This window comes from Mustela lutreola, chromosome 4 (genome assembly GCF_030435805.1).
Source record: "Mustela lutreola isolate mMusLut2 chromosome 4, mMusLut2.pri, whole genome shotgun sequence".
Lineage (NCBI taxonomy): Eukaryota > Metazoa > Chordata > Mammalia > Carnivora > Mustelidae > Mustela > Mustela lutreola.
In genome coordinates this window covers 15,932,733-15,957,137 of record NC_081293.1, presented here as the reverse complement: position 1 = coordinate 15,957,137, position 24,405 = coordinate 15,932,733, and the positions used below count along the sequence as shown (strand labels likewise).

At 52.8% G+C, this 24,405-nt stretch overlaps 1 protein-coding gene across 6 annotated transcripts in view; it reads right to left on the bottom strand.

The window, feature by feature from the left end:
- The window catches only part of AFAP1L2 (actin filament associated protein 1 like 2), a 96,143-nt gene that overhangs the window by 23,109 nt on the left and 48,629 nt on the right, over window positions 1-24,405 (bottom strand). For all 6 annotated transcript variants that reach the window (XM_059173104.1, XM_059173105.1, XM_059173106.1 and 3 more), the window contains exons 2-4: window positions 13,995-14,123; window positions 7,940-8,014; window positions 6,563-6,657 (exon numbers count right to left, since the gene is read on the bottom strand). In XM_059173104.1, the coding sequence (XP_059029087.1) occupies window positions 6,563-6,657; window positions 7,940-8,014; window positions 13,995-14,123 (299 nt within the window). The remainder of the gene's footprint in view (window positions 1-6,562; window positions 6,658-7,939; window positions 8,015-13,994; window positions 14,124-24,405) is intronic.

Here is a 24,405-nt window from a genome sequence, read left to right as displayed (position 1 = left end):
TCTATGATGGAGACAGCTGCCCTGGTCTCAGCCCGGGAGCTGCTGGGCGAGCAGTCAGCCCGGGCTGGGGTCCCCATGGGACAGTACTCAGCAGGGAATGCAAGAGTGCCCACTCCCAGCCTCCTCCAGGGCAGGGCAAGGCCCCTGCGGCTGCTTCAGCAAAACCAGCATCCCAGAGCCAAGTGTGGCCTGGTGGCTAGAGTCTGTTCATATGGACTCTGCAGCAAGTAGAACTTGGTTTCGATCAGGGCTATAAGACTCCAAATATTTGGGGCGCCTGGGTGGCTCAGTGGGTTAAGCCGCTGCCTTCGGCTCAGGTCATGATCTCAGAGTCCTGGGATCAAGCCCCACATCGGGCTCTCTGCTCAGCAGGGAGCCTGCTTCCTCCTCTCTCTCTGCCTGCCTCTCTGCCTGCTTGTGATCTCTGTCTGTCAAATAAATAAATAAAATCTTTAAAAAAAAAAAAAAAAAAGATTCCAAATATTTAACTGTGAGGATATGACGCCCTCTCTCTCTCTCTCTTTCTCTCCCTGTAAGACAAGAATAAAACCAGGGTTGTCTTGATGGGTTCCCTGAGACAAAACATGACAGGGTTTCACAGCCCCTGGCCCGGATCAAGCACAAGGAGGCTGTCGTCAACATCTGGGAGCCATCCAAGACCTGGGGCGGGGGAGGGGGCCGCAGGAGCCAGGTCACTGGATCACCGTCCTGTAGGTGGGGACAGATTTACCTGCAGAGAGTCGGCAAGGCCAGGCCACAATCTGGGCCCAACACAGGAGCTTCCTCAGTTCATCCGGCCTCACATCAAGAGAGCGGACACAAGACCCCAAGGCAGGCTCCAAGCGGCTCTCGGCCCCCAGAGACGCAATGCCCCATAGGCAGGAAGGAGCAGAGTCCTGCGCTCTTTTCCTGAGCAGATGAGTTGCAGCCCGGGGCGGCGTCCTGGGCCAGGCCGTGCACGCTGCACACAGGGGGCGCCATCAGGAGCTGCCCAGGCATGACCTTGGTGCTTTGCTCCCACAAGCCCGGTGAGCCGGGTCTGCTCATCTCAGCCACTCCCTTGACCACGTCTGAGAAAGGCCTGCTGAGACCCAGCTGTGGTCTGCCGAGAGCCGGCTTCCCGGGGTTCGAGGGGGAAACCTCCTCTCCCCGAACCTTCCCTGGGAAGCAGCAAGGTCCTTGAGGATGGGTCCTGGAGCTCACGTGTCCTAAGCTGGCCCGGCCTCCAGCTCCGGCCTCCAAGAAGCCCCAGCCCCAGCAGGTGGTGCAGGGACCCTTGTCTTGGTGAGGAGGTGGATCACCTCCAGAGAGAAGCGCTGAGCACCCAAGCTCCAGGTCCAGCCCAGATTTCTGCTATCAAAACAGGACAATGGGGTTTAGCCTGGGTGGCTCAGGTGGCTAAGCAATGGCTCTCAGCTCAGGTCATGATCCTGGAGCCCCAGGATCGAGTCCCACATCGGGCTCTCTGACCAGCAGGGAGTCTGCTTCTCCCTCTGAGCTTCTCCATCTCATGCTCTCTCTCTCCCTCTTATTCTCTCACATATATAAACAAAATCTTTAAAAAGAAAAAAAAAGGACAATGAGGGAATGAACCTTTCCTCAGGAGTTCCTCACGGGTCCTTCTCAAGGGGTCCCCTTGTCCTATCTGGGGGTTAGAGCATGAGGGAGTGTTTTCTGAGAGTCTCCTAAGCTTGATGCTATAAAGACACCTATAAATGAAGAGGCAGAATAGGGCCGTAGTCGGAATCCGATCTCCAGGGCTAGGGTTTGAATCCTGCCAAGCTGTGTGACCCCAGGCAACTTACTTGACTTCTCTGAGCCTCAGTTCCTCCACCGCATAATGGGGAGAGAAATACCTGCCCCATGGGGTCCTGTAAGGATTAAATTCTGCCCAGCACTATTATTCAATACATATGAATTTTTACTAACCTAAAAAATATGAAAGTATTAGTGAAGGGAGAAAGGTTGCCTACATACATGTTTAGTAAAGGAAGACCAGCTGTCACCTAAGGGGACGGAGGAGAAGTTTGGTGTCGCCCAAGCTGAAGCCCAAGCTCAGCCTCATTGAAGAAGACAGGCCCCATCCTCAAGGTCGCTGGGACAAAACCTAAGGGCTTGAGTCAAGTTAAAGGATCAAACAAAGAGGTGCCTGGGTGGCTCAGTGGGTTAAAGCCTCTGCCTTCGGTTCGGGTCATGATCCCAGGGTCCTGGGATCGAGCCCCACATCGGGCTCTCTGTTCAGCAGGGAGCCTGCTTCCCGGTCTTTCTGCCTGCCTCTCTGCCTGCTTGTGATCTCTCTCTCTGTGTCAAATAAATACATAAATTCTTAAAAGTTTTTAAAAAAAGGATCAAATAATTCCCCCCAAATTCAGGAGAGAGTCACATAATTACACAGGTGTAATGGCCTGTTCTCTGAAGTCAAAGGAGTGAGAGATGCTAATTTCTCGGGGTTAAGACTAAAGGAGCAGTACTTTAATTATCATCATCATTGTGAGGATCCAGGTTGGAGACAGTAAATGAAGAGGTGGAAGAGATGTGACTTCACAACCGGAAAGAAGGCTCTGAGAACCCACGGGAAGGGGCTGGGAAGAAAGCTGCCCTGCTCAGCACGATTTGCCAGAGGTCTGCAAACTTTAACTGCAAAGGGCCAATAACACATACTTAAGGGATCTGCAGGCCATTTGGGGTCTCTGATCTCAGCTATTCAACTCTGCGAATGCAGAGCAAAAGCATCCATAGATAATACACAACTGAGAAGTATGGCTCTGTACCAATAAAACTTTATTTACAAAAGCAGTGACTGTGGATTTGGCCAGGGGGCTACAGTTTGCAGATTCTGATTGAGATTAGACACAAGAGCTCAAAGAGAGAGGTGACCCGGATGACCTGAGGGGTCTCTGCGGTTACCAGCGACCTGCCCCAACCTGCCCTGTGGAATGTTCCAGGGACAGGGACAGCAGATCCAGCCAGCCCTAGCTCCCTAGACCGACCACAGCAACATCCTCTTGTGGAGTTGGCTGCCTCCCCCCTAGAGCAGCTCACTTAGCCCAGCGCCAATGCATGTTCAGGCCGCAAGGGAGCTGGGGAGGGGAGGGCTAGGCTAGCCAGGGGCAGAAGCAGCGCCAGCAAACATCTGCTTCTCCTACAGTGACCGCAGCACCTGGCCGTGCACACAGCTGCCTGAGTCACCGCTCACGCCCACGAGGTCGCTCCAGACCTCTGGTCGCCTCTCCCATTGTCTGCTACCCCACTGACCCGGGAGGGGATGGAAGGGGACCCAAGCCACCAGAGAGGGAATCAGGGCCTCCTAAGCCTGCCCCAGAGGCCACACTCCTGGCCCAGGCACCGGCTTGGAGGACCCCAGGCAGACATCTGGCTTCTGTTTCAGCCATCAGCAAGCCTGGAGCCAGGCCTCAGGTGCACAAGCTTCACGGCACCCCGAGGCTCTGCGGTCAGGGTGGGAAGGGGCACGGGTTTTCTTGTCTCGGGAAGAGAGGTTACAAGGTCGCTCCAACCTCAAGCCACGCTTGCTCACTCTCTGCCTCCCTCCCGCTCGGATTCTCTCATTCTCCTCCCCTGGAGCCAGAAGACACAGCTGTTTCCCACTCTACCCTGACGTGCTCCTCTGAGGTCTGGGGCTGAAGAGCGAAGGTTGCCAGACTTGACCAGAGGAGGCCTGAGGGAGGTCGGGCGTGTGTGCGCGAGGCTAAGAACTCGCTTACTCCGCACCTTGCTCACTTGGCCCGTGGGAGTCCCCTACTGTCGGGTGTGGGCACCCCAAACAGGACAAGGAGGGACCCAGGAAGGGCAGCAGTCAGGTCAGTAGCCCCTGTCCTTCTCTGCAGGGAAACCCCACAAGGACGAGGGTAACGTCAGCCTGCCTGGTGGAACCCTCCCTGGGGCCGGGACTGCGTCCACGGGAGCAAAACCGCCTCACGCCTGAAGGGCCCCCGGGGGCGGTGTTATTTTTGGGTGGTGACAGTTCTCCCAACTCTAGGGTTTCTCTCAAGGGCTGATACGAGCCTCTCGGGGCCCCGAAAGGCCCCGCAGTCACGGCCAACACAAGAAGCCTATTCTAGGGGAGGCCACCTGCTCTGGTCTTGTTCGGAGTTCCCGGGGCTCCTATCACAGGGCCCTTGGGACCTGCGTAGGAGCCAGCAACTCTGGAGTCAGGTTCCCAGCAGCTGCCGGGATCAGGGTGGCCTGATTCTCACTAGCACCTGGTCCCGGGCCTCCTCCCCTGCCACCACCACCCCCACCACGCCCGCAAAGCAATTTCCAGAGCAAGCCAGTGCCCCCCCCCCAGGACTTGGTGCCCATGACCCTGGCCTGGTGGGTGCCTCCTGGCGCAGGTGTTGGCCCAGAAGCGGCTGCCCCAGGTGGGTTACGGTAGGCCCCATTGGTCCTTCTGCTACCCAGGAGCTAACAGCCCTGATCAGAATCCGATGCTGAGTTCCTGAAAGTTCCAGCTCAGAGCAGCTGCCTCCCCTCCCTGACCCACCTGGCAATGCCTGAAACACACCAGGTAAACCAGAGCATCGCCCATTGGTTTGTGCAGGGGCTAAGTAAGGGTCTGGTCTGGAGGGGCCGCACCCCCTCTCCTCAGTCCTGGAGCTGAAAGTGAGGGGAGCCTGCGGCTAGGAGAACAGAACGGACGCCTTCCCTCTGCTGCAAGAAGGGCTTCCAGCAGCCGGGCCGCAGAAGGGCCTGGAAACCGAGAACCTGCACTCAGACCTGGGCCCTGCTACATCCCAGAGGCAGGCCCCTGGCTGGTTCTTTTAACTGGGCCTGTTTCTTCATATAGAAACAGTGACAGAAGTCTGCACCTCTAGACACATGGTGGGGAGGACCATGTTTGTGTGCATCGGGGTGACTAGCTACTCTGGTGTGGCCGTCACCTGCTTTGTCAGCATCCTGGGGACACCAGGACCTCAGGCTCAGGCCATCAAGTCTCACCCAGCCTGAGATGAAGAGTCTCTGTGAGCGGTCTCCCAGAGGGAGGGCTTCGCGCAGTGGGATGCTGTCCCAGGCATTCCAGAACAGCCTGCCAGCTGTGAGAGCAGCCTGAGGAGCCCGGCCACCTCCGGGGAGGCGTGGATGGAGGGGGCCAGGCTGGGGTCGGCCTCGGCAGGAACCCGAGCCCACAGATCTGTCCCTGGGTGGCATGGTAGGAGCTCAGTGCTCACAGATTTGCACAGCTTCCTGCTGGCGCTGAACCCAGGACCCTGCTGCCCATAGAAAGAAATCCTTCCCACTTCCTGACCCAAGGACCTGCTACCTATAGAAATCCTTCCCACTTCTCGCCTCGTACCTCTCAGGAAACCTCCCTGACCAGGTCCTAGACAGGAAAGAACTTGGGTGCAAATTCTGGTTCTGTCGTTATCTGTGTGTACAATATTCAGCCACTATAAACTTGCCGATTCTTGGTTTCCTCGCCTATTAAATATAAACTCAGCTGCCCGCCTCCCTGAATGCTGACTTAGTATGCTATGCACGGCCTTAGCTTGTCGAGCAAGACTTCTTAGGAGACAGAGATTCACATTCTTTCAAAGACCGGGAAACGAAGGGCCAGAGACCTTAAATGACTTGCTCAAGTTCAAAGAGCTCGTACCTGGCAGCACTGAGATCTGAACCCAGGTCTGTAGCGTTCCATAATTCACTCCATCCACCCCTCCGTCCATGAACAAATACATGCACACGGCCTACTGTGTGCAGACACAGGCCAGGAAGCAGTAAACGAGAGACACTCTCCCCAACCTGGGCAGCTCACGTCTGGTCGGGGAGGCAAATAGTCTTGACGGTGGTGAGTGCCATGGAGGGGTCACTGGCCATGGGGCAGACAGTAGCGGGGGACGGAGGTGTGACGTCTCATGTATCAGGGCAAGGAAAGCCTGTCTGTGAAAGCCTGCGAGGTGAGGAGGTGGCCAGCCACTGAAGAGTCGGGGTCCACAAAGGACCAAGACCCTGAGGCAACACCGATATGTGGTCCCATCCAGGGACAGGAGCCCAGTGAGGAGCAGGTGCACTGAGGCTGGAGATGCAGCTGGGCGCCAGGCTGTGTAGACCGTGTAGGCTGTGGGGCTGGGTTAAGGAACACGGATTTTTTTCCCCCCTAAGTTTAATGAAAGCCTTTGGCAGGTCTGAAGCAGGAAGTGCAAAGCGATATGATTTACATTCCTAGAAGTTCGCTGCGGCCTGAACTGAGGACCACGGGTCAACATGGCACCCCTCGCATGGTGCTGGAGGGAGCCCGGTAGAGCCTCAAACACATGGCGGCATTTGATGAAGCCAACGAGCTCCCTGCATCTCCCACTCCCATAAGCCTTAGTGTCCTGAGTACTGCGGTCCTGGGCAATGACGTCACCTGCAGGCGGGCATTCTTCAGTTCTGTCTCTCCCAGCGCCTTGCCCCATGTTCTGCACACAGTATGTGTGCACACAGAAGGCGCACACAGTAGGTGCTCAGAAAATGCCAGCCACGTCGGGGACTGACGCCTGTGAAAACAACTGATATTTCACAGAGGCCCCAGTCAGGACATCAGGGGTCTCCGGTGAACACTTACGATCTTGGGTGGCGGGAGTTCTGGAAGACTCTTCTGTGGGGCCAGAGAGTGCTGGCCAGGCTCCCCGTTGGCCAGTGGGTTCTGCTCCTCGGTTGCTGTGGGCAGCGAAGAAAAGGCTTCGGTGAGGGGTGCCCAGTCTCTCAGCATTATCCCTCCCATGATCCGGGGATGTCTGGTCACGTGGACCATGAGATCTATTTGAGCAGGTGTTAATTACCCAGGTGGGCGGTCCCAGGGGCCAATGTGGTATTTTGGCCAAGAATAGTGCCTCAGCCGGGGCAGATTCCTCAGAAGGAACTGGTTTGGGGTTTCCGGCAGGCTCTGCACCGTCTCTTCCACTTGCCCTATGCCAAAAATGGCCCAGCCACAGAGCTTTAGGCAGCAGGGAAGCTGTTCCCAGTCCCAACCCTGTGATTACGGCTCTTTCCATCCCAGAAGGGAAACGACCCTGGGCACAGTGGCAGCTGGCCTGTCAGTCATTTCTGCTGAGCCCCAGGCTTGGCTGTGGAACAGAAGGTGCCAAAGCCACATGGGAAGACTGGCCACCAGCCCTCGGCGCACCTGCCTGATGGTTTCAGCCAGCAGCCCAGTCAGCCCCAGGACAGACAGACTCAGACAGATTTGACCTCTGGGCTTGTGTGGCTGGCAGCTGAAGCCAAGCATTGGACAGGACCGAGGGCCCCACAGTGTTGCGTTCCCACCTCTTGCTAAGCCTCTGCATTTCGGTCACAGGCTGGGGAGTTGGGAGATGGGGCTTCTAATCCCCTCTCCTCAGCAGCACGGCAGCTCTGCAAATGCTGGGCCTCCCTGAGGTCCTGCCAGACCTCCTGAAGGTCTTCAGAGAAAAGGAGAGCCAGACAGAGCAGAAGAGGGAGATGTCATGGAAGACACAGTATGTCCTTCCAATGTAAGATACAATGTTCTGCCGAGAGAGCACCTTGAGCAAAACTTTTAATTAAGGCAGGTGCAGGCATCAGCGTTTCGGTCCTGTTACCCCCCCACCCACCCCCACGCCCATACAATCCAGACTTCTATCAAAAGATATAAAGCTGGAGCATGGAATCAGCACCATACAACGGCTGCTTTCCTAGAACACCTGACCGTGACTTCCTACTCCTGGGATGATGCTGGGAAACGCTGAGACTTTAGGGCTTTATCCACGAAGGGGACATGAGACCTTTAAGAGGCAAGGCGGTGGCTTGATGGAATGTCCCAAAATACATCAACCCGAAATACCATCAGCCAAAATGTGAGTGCCAGAAATAACTCCACTGGGCTGTCTGGTGCTGGCTGGGAGGAAGCGGGGCGGGGAATGGGACCAAAGCTTATGCCTCCCCCTCCCGGAAGCCGGCCGAGATTAGCAGTGCCAGCCTCTACCTTTGCCTTGGGACTCCGCATTCTGCTGCTTGTTGACGGTCACTTTGTTCATATAAATGTACTCCTCATCAGAACCTGCAGAGGGAGGATGGAAGATAAAGGTTTCATAGGATTCCACAATGGGAAATGGCTCTAGAGAGAAACAGTGTCCCCCGAGAGACGGTCATTAGCCTGGGTTCCAGTAAAAGCATACAACATTTTGACTTGATTGAAAGAGTCCATTAAAGAGTTGACAAATTTCCAAAAACAGAAAGGCCAAGCTGCTGACTGAATTTTCTGGCTTGAGGGTGGGGGTGGTGGGGGAGGGAGAGGGCAAAGACAGGAGCAGAAGGGCAGCTTCAGGAATGAGAGCGGAAGGGCACCCGCCCCTCAAAGGTCTACCCCATATCCCGCCAAGCAGATTTCTCTGGGTTTTCTAGCATTTCATTTAAATCGTAAAATATTTCTGGCGATTTTATTTATTCATTAGAGAGCGAGAGCACAAGCAGCGGGGAGGGAGAGGGAGCAGCAGACTCCCTGCTGAGCAGGGAGCACACGATTGGGCTTCATCCAAGGACCCTAGGATCCTGACCTGAGGCAAAGGCAGATGCTTAACAAGCTGAGCCACCCTAGTGCCTAAAATCATTTCTGTGTGGGCTACCTTTCCAGTGCCTGCCTGGGCAGAGATATGATGGTCTCCTAACACTGCTCAGTTTATGCCCCCAAAGACCCTTTTTTCAGAAGACAGCTCATCCAAATGCTTCTCCTCTTAGAAATCCTCCTGCATTTCCTTAGTTGCCCCTTAATTTGCATTTCCTAGAAACTTGTGTCTCCACTGGAGACCATGTCCCGAAGTAAAAGGACCCGAGTCAATCCCCAGGTGAAGGAAGCAGCTCAGGGTCAGACTCACGCCACCAGAGCCTTGGAAACCCAGAAGAACATGGGGAGCACCCAGCCAGAGGTGTCTTCTGCCATCGGTCTGCAGGACCACCACCCCAGCACCAGGCCCTGCCAGGACCCGTCAGCAACACCACCCCAGCCAGCTGGAGTTCATGCGAGGGAACTATGAGGTCTAAATGTAGCTAGCTAGCCACAACTGGTAGCCTTCCACTCAGTGAGAGCCAGAGTGGTCGGGTCAGGACCCTCCCCAGAGGAGAGCACACAGAAAAGGGCTCTGCAGGAGTCGGGGGCAGCAAGCTCAGGCATTAATTGTGTAATTCAGAACCGAAGAGCTAACTCACCGGCCCTGTCTGCCTAGCACGGAAAACAAGGGTGATGCACACTGCCTGTTTTTACCGAACTCTTAAGTTTCCAAGAGAACGAAACACAAATATTAAGGAACTTAAAAAAGTTAATCCTATAACTAAAAAAGATTAAAAATGACAGTCGAAACCATGGGGAATGGCTCAAAGGCTTGATAATGGGAAAAGTTGGGGAAAAAAAAATCACACATCAGCATGAACAACAGCAGTCACCTTTAACAACAAATGGATTACTAGAGGGTGTGTCAGTTGGCACAGACATTTTGGAAGAGATTTGGGAGGATAATTTAAGTGTCCGTATTCTTTTTTTTTCCCAAGTGCTCATCACCTTTAACCCAGTATTTCCACTGCCAGAAATTTATCCTAAAGATAAACTCTAGCATGTAAACAAAGTTTTATTTGAGGATGTTTATTGTAATGTTGTAGGAGTTTTGCTTTTTTTAAGATTTTATTTATTTGCGAGAAGGAGGGAGAGAGAGCACAAGTGAGGGGGTAGGGTAGAGGGAGAGGGAGAAGCAGGCTCCCTGTTGAGCAGGCCCCTGGGATCATGACCTGAGCTGAAGGCAGATGCGCAATCAACTGAGCTATCCAGGTGTCCCTGTATGAGGTTTCTTTTAAATTACAAAACCTAAGGGCGCCTGGGTGGCTCGGTGGGTTGGGCCTCTGCCTTCAGCTCAGGTCATAATCTCAGGGTCCTGGGATCGAGCCCTGCATCAGGCTCTCTACCCCGCAGGGAGCCTGCTTCCCTCCCTTCTCTCTCTGCCTGCCTCTCCGCCTACTTGTGATCTCTGTCTGTCAAATAAATAAATAGAATCTTTAATAAAAAAAATAATAAATTATAAAACCTAATGCCACTAACCAGAGACTAGCTGAATGTCACGGTTCATCCACCCGTGGACACTACCCAACTGCGAAAAATATCAAAGAAGCTCTAGGTCCACAATTAGAGATATCCAACACTTAAAGAATCAGGTTTCAGAATAGCCAAAAAAGAAAAATATGGGAACTGTCAGCACATGGAAATGTGCACAGGCAGCAATTCTAAATGTAAAAATAACGTAAAGCAGAATACAGAGGCAAACCACGACTACATAAAAATATTCAGATGATACCGATAAAGCTCAAAATAGGAACTGAAGGCATGTAAATAGCGCAATGTTAATCTCATGTTCATTTTTTTTCTTACTGTTGACTAAACCCACATTCTTGTAAAAAGAAAAAAAAAGGCAAGATACTATTGTCATTGTTTTAACTGATAGATTCCGGGCAGGTGTTTTCTCCCCAAGATGGCAGCTTGTAAATTACAGAGAAAACGCATAGCACCGGCCCCTTCTCGAGGCTGTCTCCTGCCCTTGGCTGCTCTGCTGCAGGCCACGTGGTTGATCAGGTTTTGATTCTCGGGGTAGCTAATTCAGGACCATCCAGGTTGGTAAGTAAGAGCCTCCCAGGACCATCTGCGATCCTGGGAAATGCCCAGTGAACTTGGCCCTATAACGGGGCATGACTGAGCTGTCCTGTGTCTGGCAGGTGGTAGCCTCGGTTGGAGAATTTTCTATCATTCTCTCATTCATTTTCAGAAGTGCACTGAGCACCCGGCCCTATGCGAGGTGCTGGGCAGACGGCACAGAATGAAATAGAAGACACTGCTTCTACCTTTGTGACCTAACATGGGTGGGGGAAACAGATCCTCTCCGGACAGTCAACACAAGCAGGTAGGGAATGACAACAGCACAGGTGGGGTTGGAAAGGAGAGCTCAGTGTGCCCTGAGTAAGCACATGACTCCTGGGGAATGACCCTTGTGTGAAGGGGGTGGTCTTTCCCAGAGAACGGGAGGGGCAGGAAGGAAGGACAGGGACCCTCTTTGCTACAGTTGGATAGACAGGACATCAGCAGACTTCCCATCTGAAGGGCTCTCCCGACACTTTCCCAGACTCTCTGAGCAGGGCACTGGGAGATCCACAGCCCTCTCAGGTGAAAACAGGAACAAAGAGTAATCTCCTGTAAACAAAACTCAAACCCTGCCTTGACCTCACCATGCAGATGAAAGGCACAGAGAGCAGAAACTTCTTGTTACACCCATACAATAAAAGATCAGAAAACCCAAATTTGGAAAGGGTAAACACATATAGTGTCTCTCTCTCTCTCTCTCTCTCTCTCTCTCTCTCGGTCTCATACTCTGCCCAAAAGGTGTGGGAGTAAACAACAGCTCAGCCAGTGTAGACCACAGACTATCTCAAAATGATCAGCCTGCCTCCACCTACAAGTCCCATCAAGCTGAGCTAATTCTCTGGAACGTACACAGGAGGACAGATGCTTTGATTTCAGGGACTCGGGATTCTGTCCCGTGCAGCACGATTTCAGTGGTGCAGATGAGTCTGGAATATGGGGCAAGGCGGGGAAGACAGCGGTTAGGGCTGCCTGCCCAGCCCCGAGCCACTCGCAGCCATGTGCCTAGAAGAGGAGACTCTCCAGCAGAGAAGACTCTCTCATAGACTTGGGGTAGGAACGAGGTGGCACCACCCATGTCATTTCATACACTAAGCCCCATGCTGGGGCAGAGTAGGTGCACAAAAGCTGTTTGCTGCTGCTCTGACCACTCTGCGAGCTAAGACAGAGCAAAGAGGACCGGAATGGACACCAGGAACAGGAGTGGCAGCCGCAGGTCTCAGTAAGGCTGTGCACGCACTTCCGGTGGTCTGAGTGGTGCACTGTGGGCCATTCACGTCGGGGCGCCTCCAGCAAGCTGCGGAGACGAGGGTGGGGGGAGGGTTGACTTTATCAGTGCAGAAGGTGCAAAGATCTGGGGTGAAACAAAGGTCATCCTACAGGAAGCTATATAGCACATGACCCCAAAGAGGGGGAGCCCACCCAGGGGGCCCTGAGAGAGTGATCAGAACCAGGAACCCGGGCTCAGAGCCCAACCCGTGGGTCTTCCAATTCCCAGTGGAGTTGCTGCCTATCATTAAAACATCTCAAGTCAGAGCACATCCGACCTGACCTGTCGGTGGGACAGGAGTGTGCTTCTTACAGAGCTGCCTTGATAGATCCTGCCTCGGGGTGACTCATCTCTAACTCACCCTCTTTGTAATGTTCATTTCTCACCTCACCTTCCCACCTTTGATGTGCTGCTTGCTGACCAGCACTGGCGCAGGCCAGCAAGGCTTGCCATGGAGCCGGGAGGAGCCTGGGAACCCCAGGATGGCCTGGGGAGCAGCAAAGGCTCCAAACTGGGCTCCAGGAAATCGCCTCTCACAGAAGGCTAAGGGAGCCAGCTTGTTCCAGCACAAGGGAAGGCCACCAGGCAGATGGCAATGCGCCTCAGTGTTAGGACTTCTCTCTCACTCAGAGAGTAAAAACTAGGTCCACAGGGAACAAAGGAAAGGAAAAGCAACCCCAAAACATAGCCTGGTGGATCTGGGTTGGACGTGCGGGGAATCTGGATGCAGAGGGTCTGCTTCCCTCCTCGAGCGTGTGTCTCGGCGGCTCCTGCCACCGGGCACGTGGATCACATGCCCTCTTCTGGTCCCTCGCTGTCCCGAAATATCACTTCCCATTCTCAAACATCAGACGTAAAAATAGACTCAACTAAACTGTCAGGACTTCACAAGAAGGCTTTTAAAAAAAAAAAAAGAAAGAAAGAAAGAAAGAAAATCTGAGTGTCCTGGAAATGAAACAACACACCCGCAAGAAGACTTGCACGAGAATGTTCAGAGCAGTCTTTTCAGTCGCAATAGCCCAAACCCGTGAACACAACACAGGTATGGTGGGAGAAATCAAAACAATGGTTCCCTTGGGGCGAGGGTGGGGGTGGGGAGGAATTTGCTGGGAAGGGGCAAGAAAGAACTTTCCGGAATGATAAAAATGTTCTGTCTTGTTTGGGACGGTAGGAACACAGATGTACACAATTTTCAGAACACACTGAACTGGATACTTAAGATCTATGTACTTGGGTGTATATAAAATCCACCTCAATGAAAAAGATAAGAAAAAAAAAAAACCAGGTACTTAGGGTTCTGTGATCTATAGCTTTAAAACTCTGTTTTCCTCTGGGCCACAGGACACTGGCAAGTGACTTCAACTCTGCAGACCTCATCTGTAACACCCTCGTCTGTAACAACAGCACCAAGCTCAGAAGGGGGCCTTGAACATGAAACAAGTTAATACGTGTGCATGTAGCAACGTGTGCACGTAGGAATGTGTGCATGTAGGAAATGCTCAATTAAGCATTGGCTCTTACCTGGACAGTTCCCTAGCCCTTCTCTACTTTGAGCAAATGAAGAAAAGTGCTTTGGAAACATTTTGTTTAAAACCACACTCAGGGCAGCTGTGTTGAGTGTACAGAGATTTCCTGGGCTCACCTTCAGGTCACGTCACCCCTGGACAACCGCGAGGGGCTGAACTGCTTTCCCTACTCCCATTGCCCAAATTCATCTACGAAGTCCTCGCCCTGAATACTTCAGAATGTGATTCTGGTAGGGGAAGGGGTCCTTGATGTCAAACGGGGCCACCAGGGTGGGCCCCAGCCCAACAGGATCAGAGTTCTTGTATGAAGAAGAGGTTTGGACGCAGACCCAGGGGTAAGGTGGTCTGAAGACCCAGACAGAAGGCAACCACTTACAGCCAAAGAGGGAGGCCTCTGAAGGAATCCACCCTGCCCAAAGCCTTGATCTCAGATTTCTGGCCTCCAGAACTCTGAGAAAACAAATTTCTATTGTTTAAGCCACCCAGTCGGTGGGGCTTTGTTGTGGCAGCCGAGCATGACTATCTTTCTGTTTCCATGGGGACCTCTCGGAGGCACCCGGGTCACACTTACTGCTGCTCTTGGTGTAGACCCGGAGGAGCTCGGCCAGGCTGCTCTTCTTCACCACAGCTGTGCTGCTCAGGTTCTCCTGGTCGAGAATCTTGAGGAAGTCGTCCAGCTCTGTCAACAGCTGCTCCAGGGCTAGAGACAGAAAAGAGAACCCTTTATAGTTGCTGCCTGCTCTTCGAAGGGCCAGGTCAGACACACCCCCACATCTTGCACCATCTTGCCATGGGCCCTGTGGTCCTGCGTGGGAGGGACTTGAGGGGAGCCCTGAAAGCATCTAGGAGGCCCAGCCAAAAGTGGGATTCCCAGAGCTGGGGTCTGGGGGAGGAAAAGCAGGCCCTTGGTTTTGAGATGGATGACGCCGGCTGAAGCTGCAGGTCTCCCATTTGCTAGAGCGACGGCGGCCAAGACAGCCCAGCCAAGCCCGTCAAGCCATGACAGTCTGCAAACAGGATTGCTTCCTTGATAAAAAGCCAATCAGGACAGCTCAGGACTAGGGAACTTGAACACAGATCAAACCTGGAACCATCAAAAAAAATTTTTTTTTTTGCTGTGGTTGACCCAACTGTTCATCCTTTCCCCAAGGACAGACAAACAGAGTCACTCCAAGATGAAACAGTGATTATGTTGCCCCGTTGAAAGAGGGATGATTCATCAGAAGCCACGGCTGGGCAAACAGAAAAACAAAACCTTCCTGAGTTTCTTCAGTAAATAAGCCTCCTCCACCGAAACGGAGTCTAGCATCATTCCCAAGCTGGCAAAGGGCTCTGGTCCCACGGATTCAAGGTATCAAGTTGGCTCCACCATTGTAGAAGTGCTCGTCAGTCTCTCCCTGAAGCCACCCTGCAGAGATGCTAGCGCAGAGGACAACAGTGTGGGCACCGGACACATTCACCACTGTTGTTGCTGTTGCTGTCTATAGGATGCTGCGTTTGCAGATGGGGTCGCCATCTTGGCTCTGCTGCCCAGTGCCCCTCCAGAACATGCTCTCAGTAATGGCAGCCAGCACCTCGAGGTTCTGTGCTGTGCTTTCCAACCCTGGCTGCACTGGGTCACCCGGAGAGCTTTAGAAAATCCGGATACCTAAGCCACACCCTAGACTGATGATATCAGGATCTCTGGGAATAGAACCCAGGAGTCAGCAGTTCTTTCTCCTTCTTCTTTTATTTTTTAATTTATTTGAGAGAGAGAGAGAGAAGAATAGGAGCAGAGAGAGACAGAATCCCAAACAGACTCCACATAGAGTGTGGAGCTCAATGTGGGACTTGATCTCAAGACCCTGAGATCAGGACCTGAGCAGAAACTAAGAGTCAGATGCTTCAACGACTGCGCCACCCAGATGCCCCAGGAATCGGTAGTTCTTAAACCTCCCGGGGTGATTCCAGCGTGCAGCCAACACTGAGAACTGGCAGTCTAGATGCAGGCCCAGAGCCCACACCTGAGGGCCCCGGTCCCGAAGGCAGCAGTCAGTGAAACCCTGACTCATCCTGTATCGCCTGCTGTGGGAACGCTGAGCTGTCACACGCTCTCTCCAAACTCATTTCCTCACCTGGAAAGTGGCAAAGACCACGTAGGCCCTGACTGTTTCACAAAGTTATAAACACAAATGACAAAATCTTACCTCAATGAGGGGACCACATCTGTCCCACACCTTTGGCACCTACACTGCGTTGGATGAATGTGTATGGGATGAATGAATGAATGAATGAATGATATCAGGCACCTACTAGTTCAGAAGTTGAAGAGCTAAGCATGGTTATGCCCATTTTGAAGACATGGGTCTGATGGCCCAGAAGGTCCACAGGGCTCATGGCAGACAGCACATCTCCTGTCCGACTCTTAAGACAGAGGTACTAACAACACCCTATTGGACGCTTCCATCATTCTTCTAACATCCCCCAAAAGCCCAACTCCCCAGAATTGAACAAGAGCCCTAGATTACCCCCGCCACTCCCTATATTAGAAAAAGAAGCCCTCGGGCTCTCCTGGTTCTAAGGCACAAACCAGTAGCCTCTGTTCAAACACCTCCTTGGACCTCAGTGGGCTAGTAGCCTTTGAACCCCATCCCTACAAAACCAAACTCCCTGGAATGACTACTGCCACTGCTCGTGAGAGAGCCAGGGGAAGGGATGGGAGTGAGGATTTGCTTGTTTCAGAGGAGGGCAGTGCCAGCTCATGTGACCATCCGATCACATACAGGGGTCAGCCAGCTCACCCACAGGGGTGTGTACTGCCTGGCGCCATCAGAGCGCTCTCTTCTTGGCAGGGGTCCCTCCCCACAAAGGAAACTCCAGTTTGCCAAAGCTGGAGAAGCAGCAGAGAAACCGCCACTCTCCCTCTCAGGGTCCTGGTTTGAAAGGATTAAGATCGAAGCAAGCTCCACCAAGGTCGATGTGTCCATTCCCCTGTGGCTTATCAAAAGCCACGTGAAGGTCAAGGTGGCCAGCAGCCCAGAGGCTGCCGGCAGTCAACAGTGGCGTGGCTTCCATGCCTGGAGGCGAGTTGGAAGGTGGCCTTTGTCTCTGCCCGGGAAGGATAGAGGGTAAGTGAGAGCCAAGATAAGGCAAGCAGAAGGCACGTTTGGGTGTTTCTGCCTGGGGAAGGGCCCTGGGCCCAATAGCAGAGTCTCTTGCCCTGTTCTTTGTGTTGGGAAGAGTGAGTTTCCAAGAGGCCAATGGCTTTTGCCTGGTCTGCTTAGAAGCAATTAGACTCTCGATGGAGTGGGATTTGAGAGGGCACCAGCGAGAGCTCCAAGAGCCCACCAGTCAAGAGCCCACCAGTCAAGACAGTGGGACCCAAGGATGTGCCCAGCCCTCAGCTGGGCCCTTGGCCTCAACCAACCAAAACATTAACATGGAGACCAGGACAGTGTGGGTCTTGCCTTACACAAGCTCAGAGGCAGAACAAGCCCAGCCCGAGGGAAGAGATTCACAGACCAAGGCACCCCACCAAAAACTCATACCAAAAAATGTAGGAGATCAGACAAGAGTCTTAGGCCTGGAAGGCTTCTGGGAAGAGGTGCCGAAGGGTAAGTCCTCTCGGGTGGTTTTCATTTGGTTTTGAGGTTTTTTTGAACAGCTATTCAGGACTTTCCTGTTGGCTGCAGGAACTCGACAGGCTCAAAAGCAGGGAGTTTAAAGAAGTCGCAGCAGGGAAAACAAAGACTCAATCTAAGGAAATGACATCGAGCCTTGAACTCGGCTACAGGGGATGTGGAAAAGCGAATGAGCTTTGCAAAGCAGTTGGGATCTCAAGCTGCGCTCTTCCTGACCTTCTCAACCTTTCCAGGCTGTTACTGCTGCTACTTCCGCTCACCAAAAAGAAAAAAGCACGAAAACTCAGTGCCTCTTCAGTCTCGCGTCCTCCGCTATTCCCCAAAGCATCCCGATTCCTGGAAAACAGCTTGCGTTTATCTTCAAGCAAGCAAGTATGCACTGGGCCAAAGGGTAAAGAGTGTCCTGTCTGTCTCTGGGGAGACACAGTTGACCCAGATGGGGTCCCCCAGCCTTTCTGGGAGCTCCACGTCTGGGGAGAGGGGCCTAGTGGACACTGGGGTGAGCAGAGAAGTGATTCAGGAATGTGTCCAAGGATCAGGAAGGTGTCACAAGACAAACGGGTTATCGGCAAGAGGAATTTATAAGCTCACCACTGAGGATGAATAGGAGTTTGCTGGGAGGAGGTGGAGGCCTTTCAGGAAAAGGGAAGGAGATGTTCTGACAGCTCAAGTGCTGGAGGCACACAGGATATTTGAGAAACCACAAGTCTCTCTGTGCGTTGGGGCACTAGGGGCGTGGGGGAACGCGCGGGAAGGCGGGCTCCAAGGCCAGAACTGGGACGTTGGATCAGGCAGGCAGACCATAAGGGCTTGATCGGCTTTGCTAAGGAGTCCGTGCCTTATTCCGCAGGACCTCTAGACAATGCTGGAGGAGGGCCATGCACACGGTTCTTCCAACAGCCTAGAGATCAAATAACTCTTCAAACAGTAGGGAGGACAAGGAGGGCAGGCAAGGGTGGGCAGGGGACCAGCACTAGCTCAAATGAGAATGACAAGAGTGTGAACTAATCATGGCATCCAGGGGCCACGAGGGATGCCGTACCCCACCCACCCCCAATTCTTCCAACCACCCTTGCAAGTGCATGGCATGGGAATGGGCCCTTGAGACCTGTATCTGCAGTTAGTAGTGGCCCTGGGGCTCAAGTCCAAGTACTTCCAAGTCCCAAGTACTTGCCGTCCGTCATCCCTTGGCTGGAGCCACCGCCAAGAAGTCAGGGAGGTTTATCTGGACCATGACCTCTGCCTCCTGTTCCACCATGCTTGGCAAAGGCACAGCAGGGGACTCTAGATGGGTACAATACAGAGGCAAGGGGACTTGGGGATAATTCCATGAGATGCAGGGACTTAAGGTGTGCTGGGTGACAGAGAGCTGCAGAATGCCATCAGACACAGGCCTGTAGTTCTGGGGGAACCGGTGGGCCAGGCAGATGGGTGGGAGTGGGGGAGAGCACCAAGAAAGCAGAGACACCCCCACTTTTCCTCTTAAATGGATGTGCTGGGGAAGGCTAAGCCCCAGAGCTGAAGAAACACGGGACTAGGAACCAGAGCCACAAACCACGGGATGTCCTCTCTGTCCCTCTCTAGATCTGCACCCAGAGAGGCCCATGACCAGCAGCCATCAGCTTCTGCCTCCTGCCATTCCTCCCTGTCCACGCCAGCTGTTCATGGTGTCTCCCAGTGAGCCCGGTCTGTATTCCTGGCTGGGTGGGAGCGCTTCCAGGTTGAGGGGCAGCCTTTGCAGAAAGGTTGGGGGCTCCAACGAGGTGCTAAGCACAGCAGAGGCCAGGGATTCTCCTGTGGTCATACCCTTTCAGGCCAAGCTCCAGACTCTCGAAAATAACAATCAACAAAAGCAGGGCCCTCATTTGTGCCAACCCTGGTGACATTTTTCAGCCCTCAGAGCTCAGAGGAATGTGGCCATTTCATTGAGGCTCTGGAAGGCACCCATCTCATTCCCCTTCCCCCACTCCCTAACACCCCGCCACCCCCCCTTCTCATTTTGGTCTCTCTCTCTCTCTCTCTCTCGTCCTCCAGCAGAGGGAGGGAAAAATAAGTGTGTTGTTCATTCTGGAAACTGTAGGCCCTTGTGCGGGCTTTCCATCCTGGCTCTGTTAAAGTTCAGAGTTGTCTGCTCACGGTCTGACGAATCATCAATAAGATTCTTGTTCGGGGCTTCCAAGGCCCACGCAGCGCTGGGCGGTTCAGCTGCTCGATTCATTGCCTTCGGCCATGGCCAAGCTCTGCCTCCTGGTGACCTCCTCCCCCGGTTTTTCTCATCTTGAGGCAGTCTTGCTTTTTGGTCACTAGGTTCCCAACCATAAGCGTCTTCCCAACATGCCGAAAAAGCTGCTCTTCATGGCTCCCCCGCTGTTTTATGCACAGTTTTATTTATTCAGCTGCATTTGTTAAAGACCTGTGACTGACCATGATCTTCCCTCCAAATATGAAACAAAACAGACCTCTTCTTTAAGTATAAAGACATGCATCCCTCTCCCTGCCCCAACAGTTCTGAAGATGGAGCCACTGGGCATATTATCTGTGCAAACGCAACTGCTGGGGACGGACCACAGTGAAGAACGTGGGAGAAGTTTCTGTGACTGGCAACGGCACCCTGTAGCTGCAACCAAGAACAGAAAATCCCAAGTCCCTTCTTCCTGGTCACTGAGGAATCCTCAAGTTCTCAAAAAGAGCTTCTGGAAAACACACCCCTTCATTCCGCCTAAGAAGGAACACATGAGGCTGAAGTCCCCTTTCTTCAGAAAGACCACGTGCCAAGCCAGCCTTCGCCAAGCACCTGCTGAGTCCCAGCATGCTAATGAGTGGCTTTTCTTCTTTGTTTTTTTATGGTGGCAACGGACGCGTAACATAAACTTAACCATTTTAATGGCTTTGAAGTGTACAAATCAGTGGCAGTGAGTACAATAACACGGGTACCCTTCCACATTTGCCTATTCTAGACATTTCACATAGATGGAGTCAAGGAACATGTGGCCTTCTGTAGAACGGCTTCACAGTGTGTAACAATTTCAAGGCTCATTCGCCTATAGTCTACCAATACCTCATTCCTTCTCCTCCTCTGGCAACCTGCCTAGCCTTTGGGGTCTGAGTCCTCTTCCTTAACATAAGGCACGTGAGATTTATCTACGTGGTTGCACAGATAAGCAATTTCTTCTTTTTGATTGTTGTGCGGTATTCCGTCCTGTGGAGGTGGGCAGCCCGAGTGTCTCCATGGGTGCACGTATCTCCATGGCCAGGGGCTTCCGCAGACACAGCAAGGTTCCATGTCCTTAACCCGGGTCTGTCCTGCTCCTGAAAGCACCTTCCCGCTGACTCAGGAGGGTACGCCTGCGTTCCTCACACTTAAGACTTAATGCCCACTCAGGGGCACGGCTACAAATGGAGAAGTAGCGATTCTTCACAATGGCTGCGCAACGGAATCATCTGGGAAGTTTAAAAAAAAAAAAATTTCTGATGCCTGTGTCCTGCTGGATGAGAGAGATCCTGCTGGAACTGCTCTGGGTGGGGTCTCTGGGCTCCAGGAGCTTCTCTCCCAGGAGACTCAAAGGTATAGCCAAGTTGATGAACCACCGAGATAAATAAAAGTATAATTATTGCTTTATAAAAAGTCTTTTTACTTTATACATTTTTTTAAGATCTATTTATTTTTAGAGAGAGCGAGCGAGCATGTGAGCACATACATGCACGTGAGCATGAAGTAGGGCAGAGGGTGAGGGAGAGAATCTCAAGCAGACTCTGCACGGAGCACGGAGCCTGATGCTGGGGTCCATCCCGCGACCCTGAGATCACGACCTGAGCGGAAACCAAGAGTTGGACGCATCACCGACTGAGCCACCCAGGCACCCCAACTTTATACATCTATAAGATTCCTTAAAAAGCAAACCTCCACAGTCCTTCTTTACAAGACTCAATTCTGACTTTTACATGTAGAACTTTCTAGGGTGATGCCTGTTCTGCAGTCGGATACGCTTGAAAATCCCTTTTTGCCTCCAAAATCTTTTCCCTTCTGGACAGTAAGGATGTGGACAGCAAGGACCAACGTGCCTATAGGCTTACACACTGTGGAGCTCAGTTCGTCATTCTGCTTAAACAGGTGGAAGTTCTTATGGAAAATCAGCACCCAAAAGACTCAGAGGCTAACCCTCGGGCAGGCTGTCACGGCTCCTGCCTCCTTGGAGCCCGGAAAGTACATAACTTTCTCCAGTATAAGAAATATTCAAGGGGCGCCTGGGTGGCTCAGTGGATTAAGCCGCTGCCTTCGGCTCAGGTCATGATCTCGGAGTCCTGGGATCGAGCCCCGCATCGGGCTCTCTGCTCAGCAGGGAGCCTGCTTCCCCCTCTGTCTCTGCCTGCCTCTCTGCCTACTTGTGATCTCTCTCTGTCAAATAAAATAAATAAAATCTTAAAAAAAAAAAAAAAAGAAATATTCGAGGAGGGATGCCTGGGTGGCTCAGTGGGTTAAGCCTCTGCCTAGGGCTCAGGTCATGATCTCAAGGTCCTGGGTCGAGCCCCAAATCAGGCTCTCTGTTCTGGCGGGGAGCCTACTTCCCCCTCTCTCTGCTGCCTCTCTAAATATTTGTGATCTCTCTCTCTCTGTCAAACAAATAAATAAAATGTTAAAAAAAAAAAAAGAAGAAGAAGAAAGAAAAGAAATACTTGAGGAGTTGGTTTTTGTTTTTGTTTTCTTTTTTTTTTTTTTTTAATCTCCATCTTCAGGAAATGAGGAGAGGGTTTTGCTTCATTTACCAGCATTGTACACACCCACCCCACCCCTTGCAGGGTCGACCTTCAAGGTCAGCCTGTCATCATTTTTGCAAGATCTGCTTTTTCTCACCTATCTTGGAGTCTCATCACTTAAAACACTTTACCCACGCGGGGGGCCGCCGCCTGCATTCCCAGATGAGTGGGATGAGTGGCGCGGGCTGAAGAGATGGGACAGATGCTTTGCTGCAGTTTTTGCACGGCTGGAAAAACAACTCGGCTTGCTTGCTCACCGCTGACCTCTCCAGCGGAACCAACCTCCCCAAGAGCAGAATTCCAAACCCAGCCACCGAGCCAGCTGGAAGCAGCGCTGCTTCCTTAGGGCCCTTCGGAAATTCACACAGTCACCACCGAAGACATCACACTGAGCAGAGCAGGTCAGGGAGGCCAGGGGCCTGCCCAAGGCCACCTCCCCTCTGTCTCAGCCTGCCCAGAAGCACATGGCCCTACTGGCCATTCTCCCACCTGATCGTTTGCTGCCTGTCCCCTGAATGCGAGTCCTGCGTCTCCAATGACAATGAAAGACCTGTGTAGGGGCACTTGGGTGGTTCAGTGGGTTAAAGCCTCTGCCTTCGGCTCAGGTCATGGTCCCAGGGACCTTGGATCAAGCCCCGCATCAGGCTCTCTGCTCCACAGGGAGCCTGCTTCTCTTCCCCTCTCTCTCTCTCTGCGTACTCTCTGGCTACTCTCTCTCTGGCTACTTGTGATCTCTGTCTGTAAAACAAATAAACAAAAATCTTTAAAAAAAAAAAAAAAAAAAGGAAAGACCTGTGTAAGGCGGGGCTGCCTGATCTGGTTTCCCCGCTGTGCCTAAACAGGGCTTTGCTCAAAGTCAGGGCCTGGAGAACATCTGCTGAGCATGAGGCTTCCAAACCCCCACACACGCCGTCCTGTGAAAGCTCCCCCTGAGTTGTCTTCTATAAAAGGGTCTGGGCGGGGCCCCTGGGAGGCTCAGCCAGTTAGGCAACTGTTTAGTTGCCTAGTTCAGTTCATGATCTCAGTTATGAGATTGAGCCCCAAGAGATTCTCTCCCCTTCTGTGCTCTCTTCCCATGCTTGCATGCATGCTCTCAAATAAATAAATATCTTTAAAAAAATAAAGTAAAATAAAATGAAAGGGCCTGGGCTCCTTTGTCCAGTAGGTCTGGGCCAGGAGCTCACCAGTCTCCAGCCGTAACTGCAGTCCCCCACCTGGGCCGGATGACAGCTCTGGAATGACCACCCAGAGGCAGCCCCCGGCAGGTGATGGGCTAGGAGCACGTAAGGCAGATTCCTCCCGGGTGGCCTGAGCTGGGAAAACTCTCTCGGGGGTGCAGAGAGGAGGGACAGGGAGGCAGCTGTTCCCCTGGAGGCCAGCAAGCCCAGGGGTCGGAGCTGATCCCCAGGGCATCCCTGCAGGTCAGGAGGCTCATGACAGCGGGGGCCAGACATGCCACGTTCTAGCAGCCCCCAGGGGCCAGGCCACACAAGGCAGCTTTGGGGCCTGGGAGGCCTTTGTTCCCCAGCCCAGTTAGGACATTCCTTAAATGCAAACTGCCTGAAGAGTGGCTTCATTCAGGCTCAGCGGCCGAGGCCAGTTGTGTGGGTGGGACACAGAGGTTGGGTTGGGGGGCTCTGTGCGGGGCGCGTCCCCCGCCGGCGGCAGCCTCTGCAGTCTCTGGACAAGAGGCTGTCGGGGTTCACTCAAGGTCACGCTGGAAGGTTGGGAAGTACTGTGCGGCAGAAAGAGAAGCTGGAGGGGGAGCGTGGTTATCTGTCAGTGGAGAGGTTATGGGAAGTTTTCCTTCTTTGAGAGCCTACCCTAGTCCGCCAAGCGGAAGAGTGAGTTATTACACAGACAGAAGACACATCGGCGCAGCGGCGCGGCTTTCGGGGCACGTGCTATTGGTAGCAGAGGAAAAGGATACAAACTAAACAAAATATAGGAAGGAAAAAAATAAAAATCACCCTCCATCCCAATTTCCTGTTTCTTTCCGGCACTTGGCAAAAGGAACCAAACACCCACGGACTGATGTGTTGGAGGAGGCTGTATCCTGCTCAGGCCTCTGCCTCCCAGACGGTAAAGTCAGCCCCGGCCACCGAAAACCACCAGCAGCCTGACCCTGGACTCGGGCAGGAGGCTGTCCCCCAGTCTGATTCAGGACCCACCAGCCCCCTCAGGCAAGGAGCCCTGCCTTGAGCTCCAAGAGAGGTGGGCTGGGGAACGAGGTTCTCCTAGCTCCCCAGGCTTCTTTGTCTGGCCAGGACCTTGGGGGGGCTCCCAGAAAATGGGGTGTCTCACACCTGCTCTCACGCCAGCTCTCACGCTCCCCCGGGCTCCTGGTTCAGGCCCTTGCCACCTGTACCCAAGTCTTAGCTCCAAATATTGGTTCGCTCTTGGCTTCACTGTATACTGGCTGTGTGGCCTTGGAGAACTTAATTAACTTCTCTGGGTCTCAGTTGTCTCATTTGTAAAATGGGGTTAGTAACAGTACCTACTTAATAGGATTGGCATAAAGACCACAAATAATCTCATGAAGTGTGTACACGAAGTTAAATGTTAGCTGCTAAATAAAACCTAAACTACTCCTACAAGATGGGTATA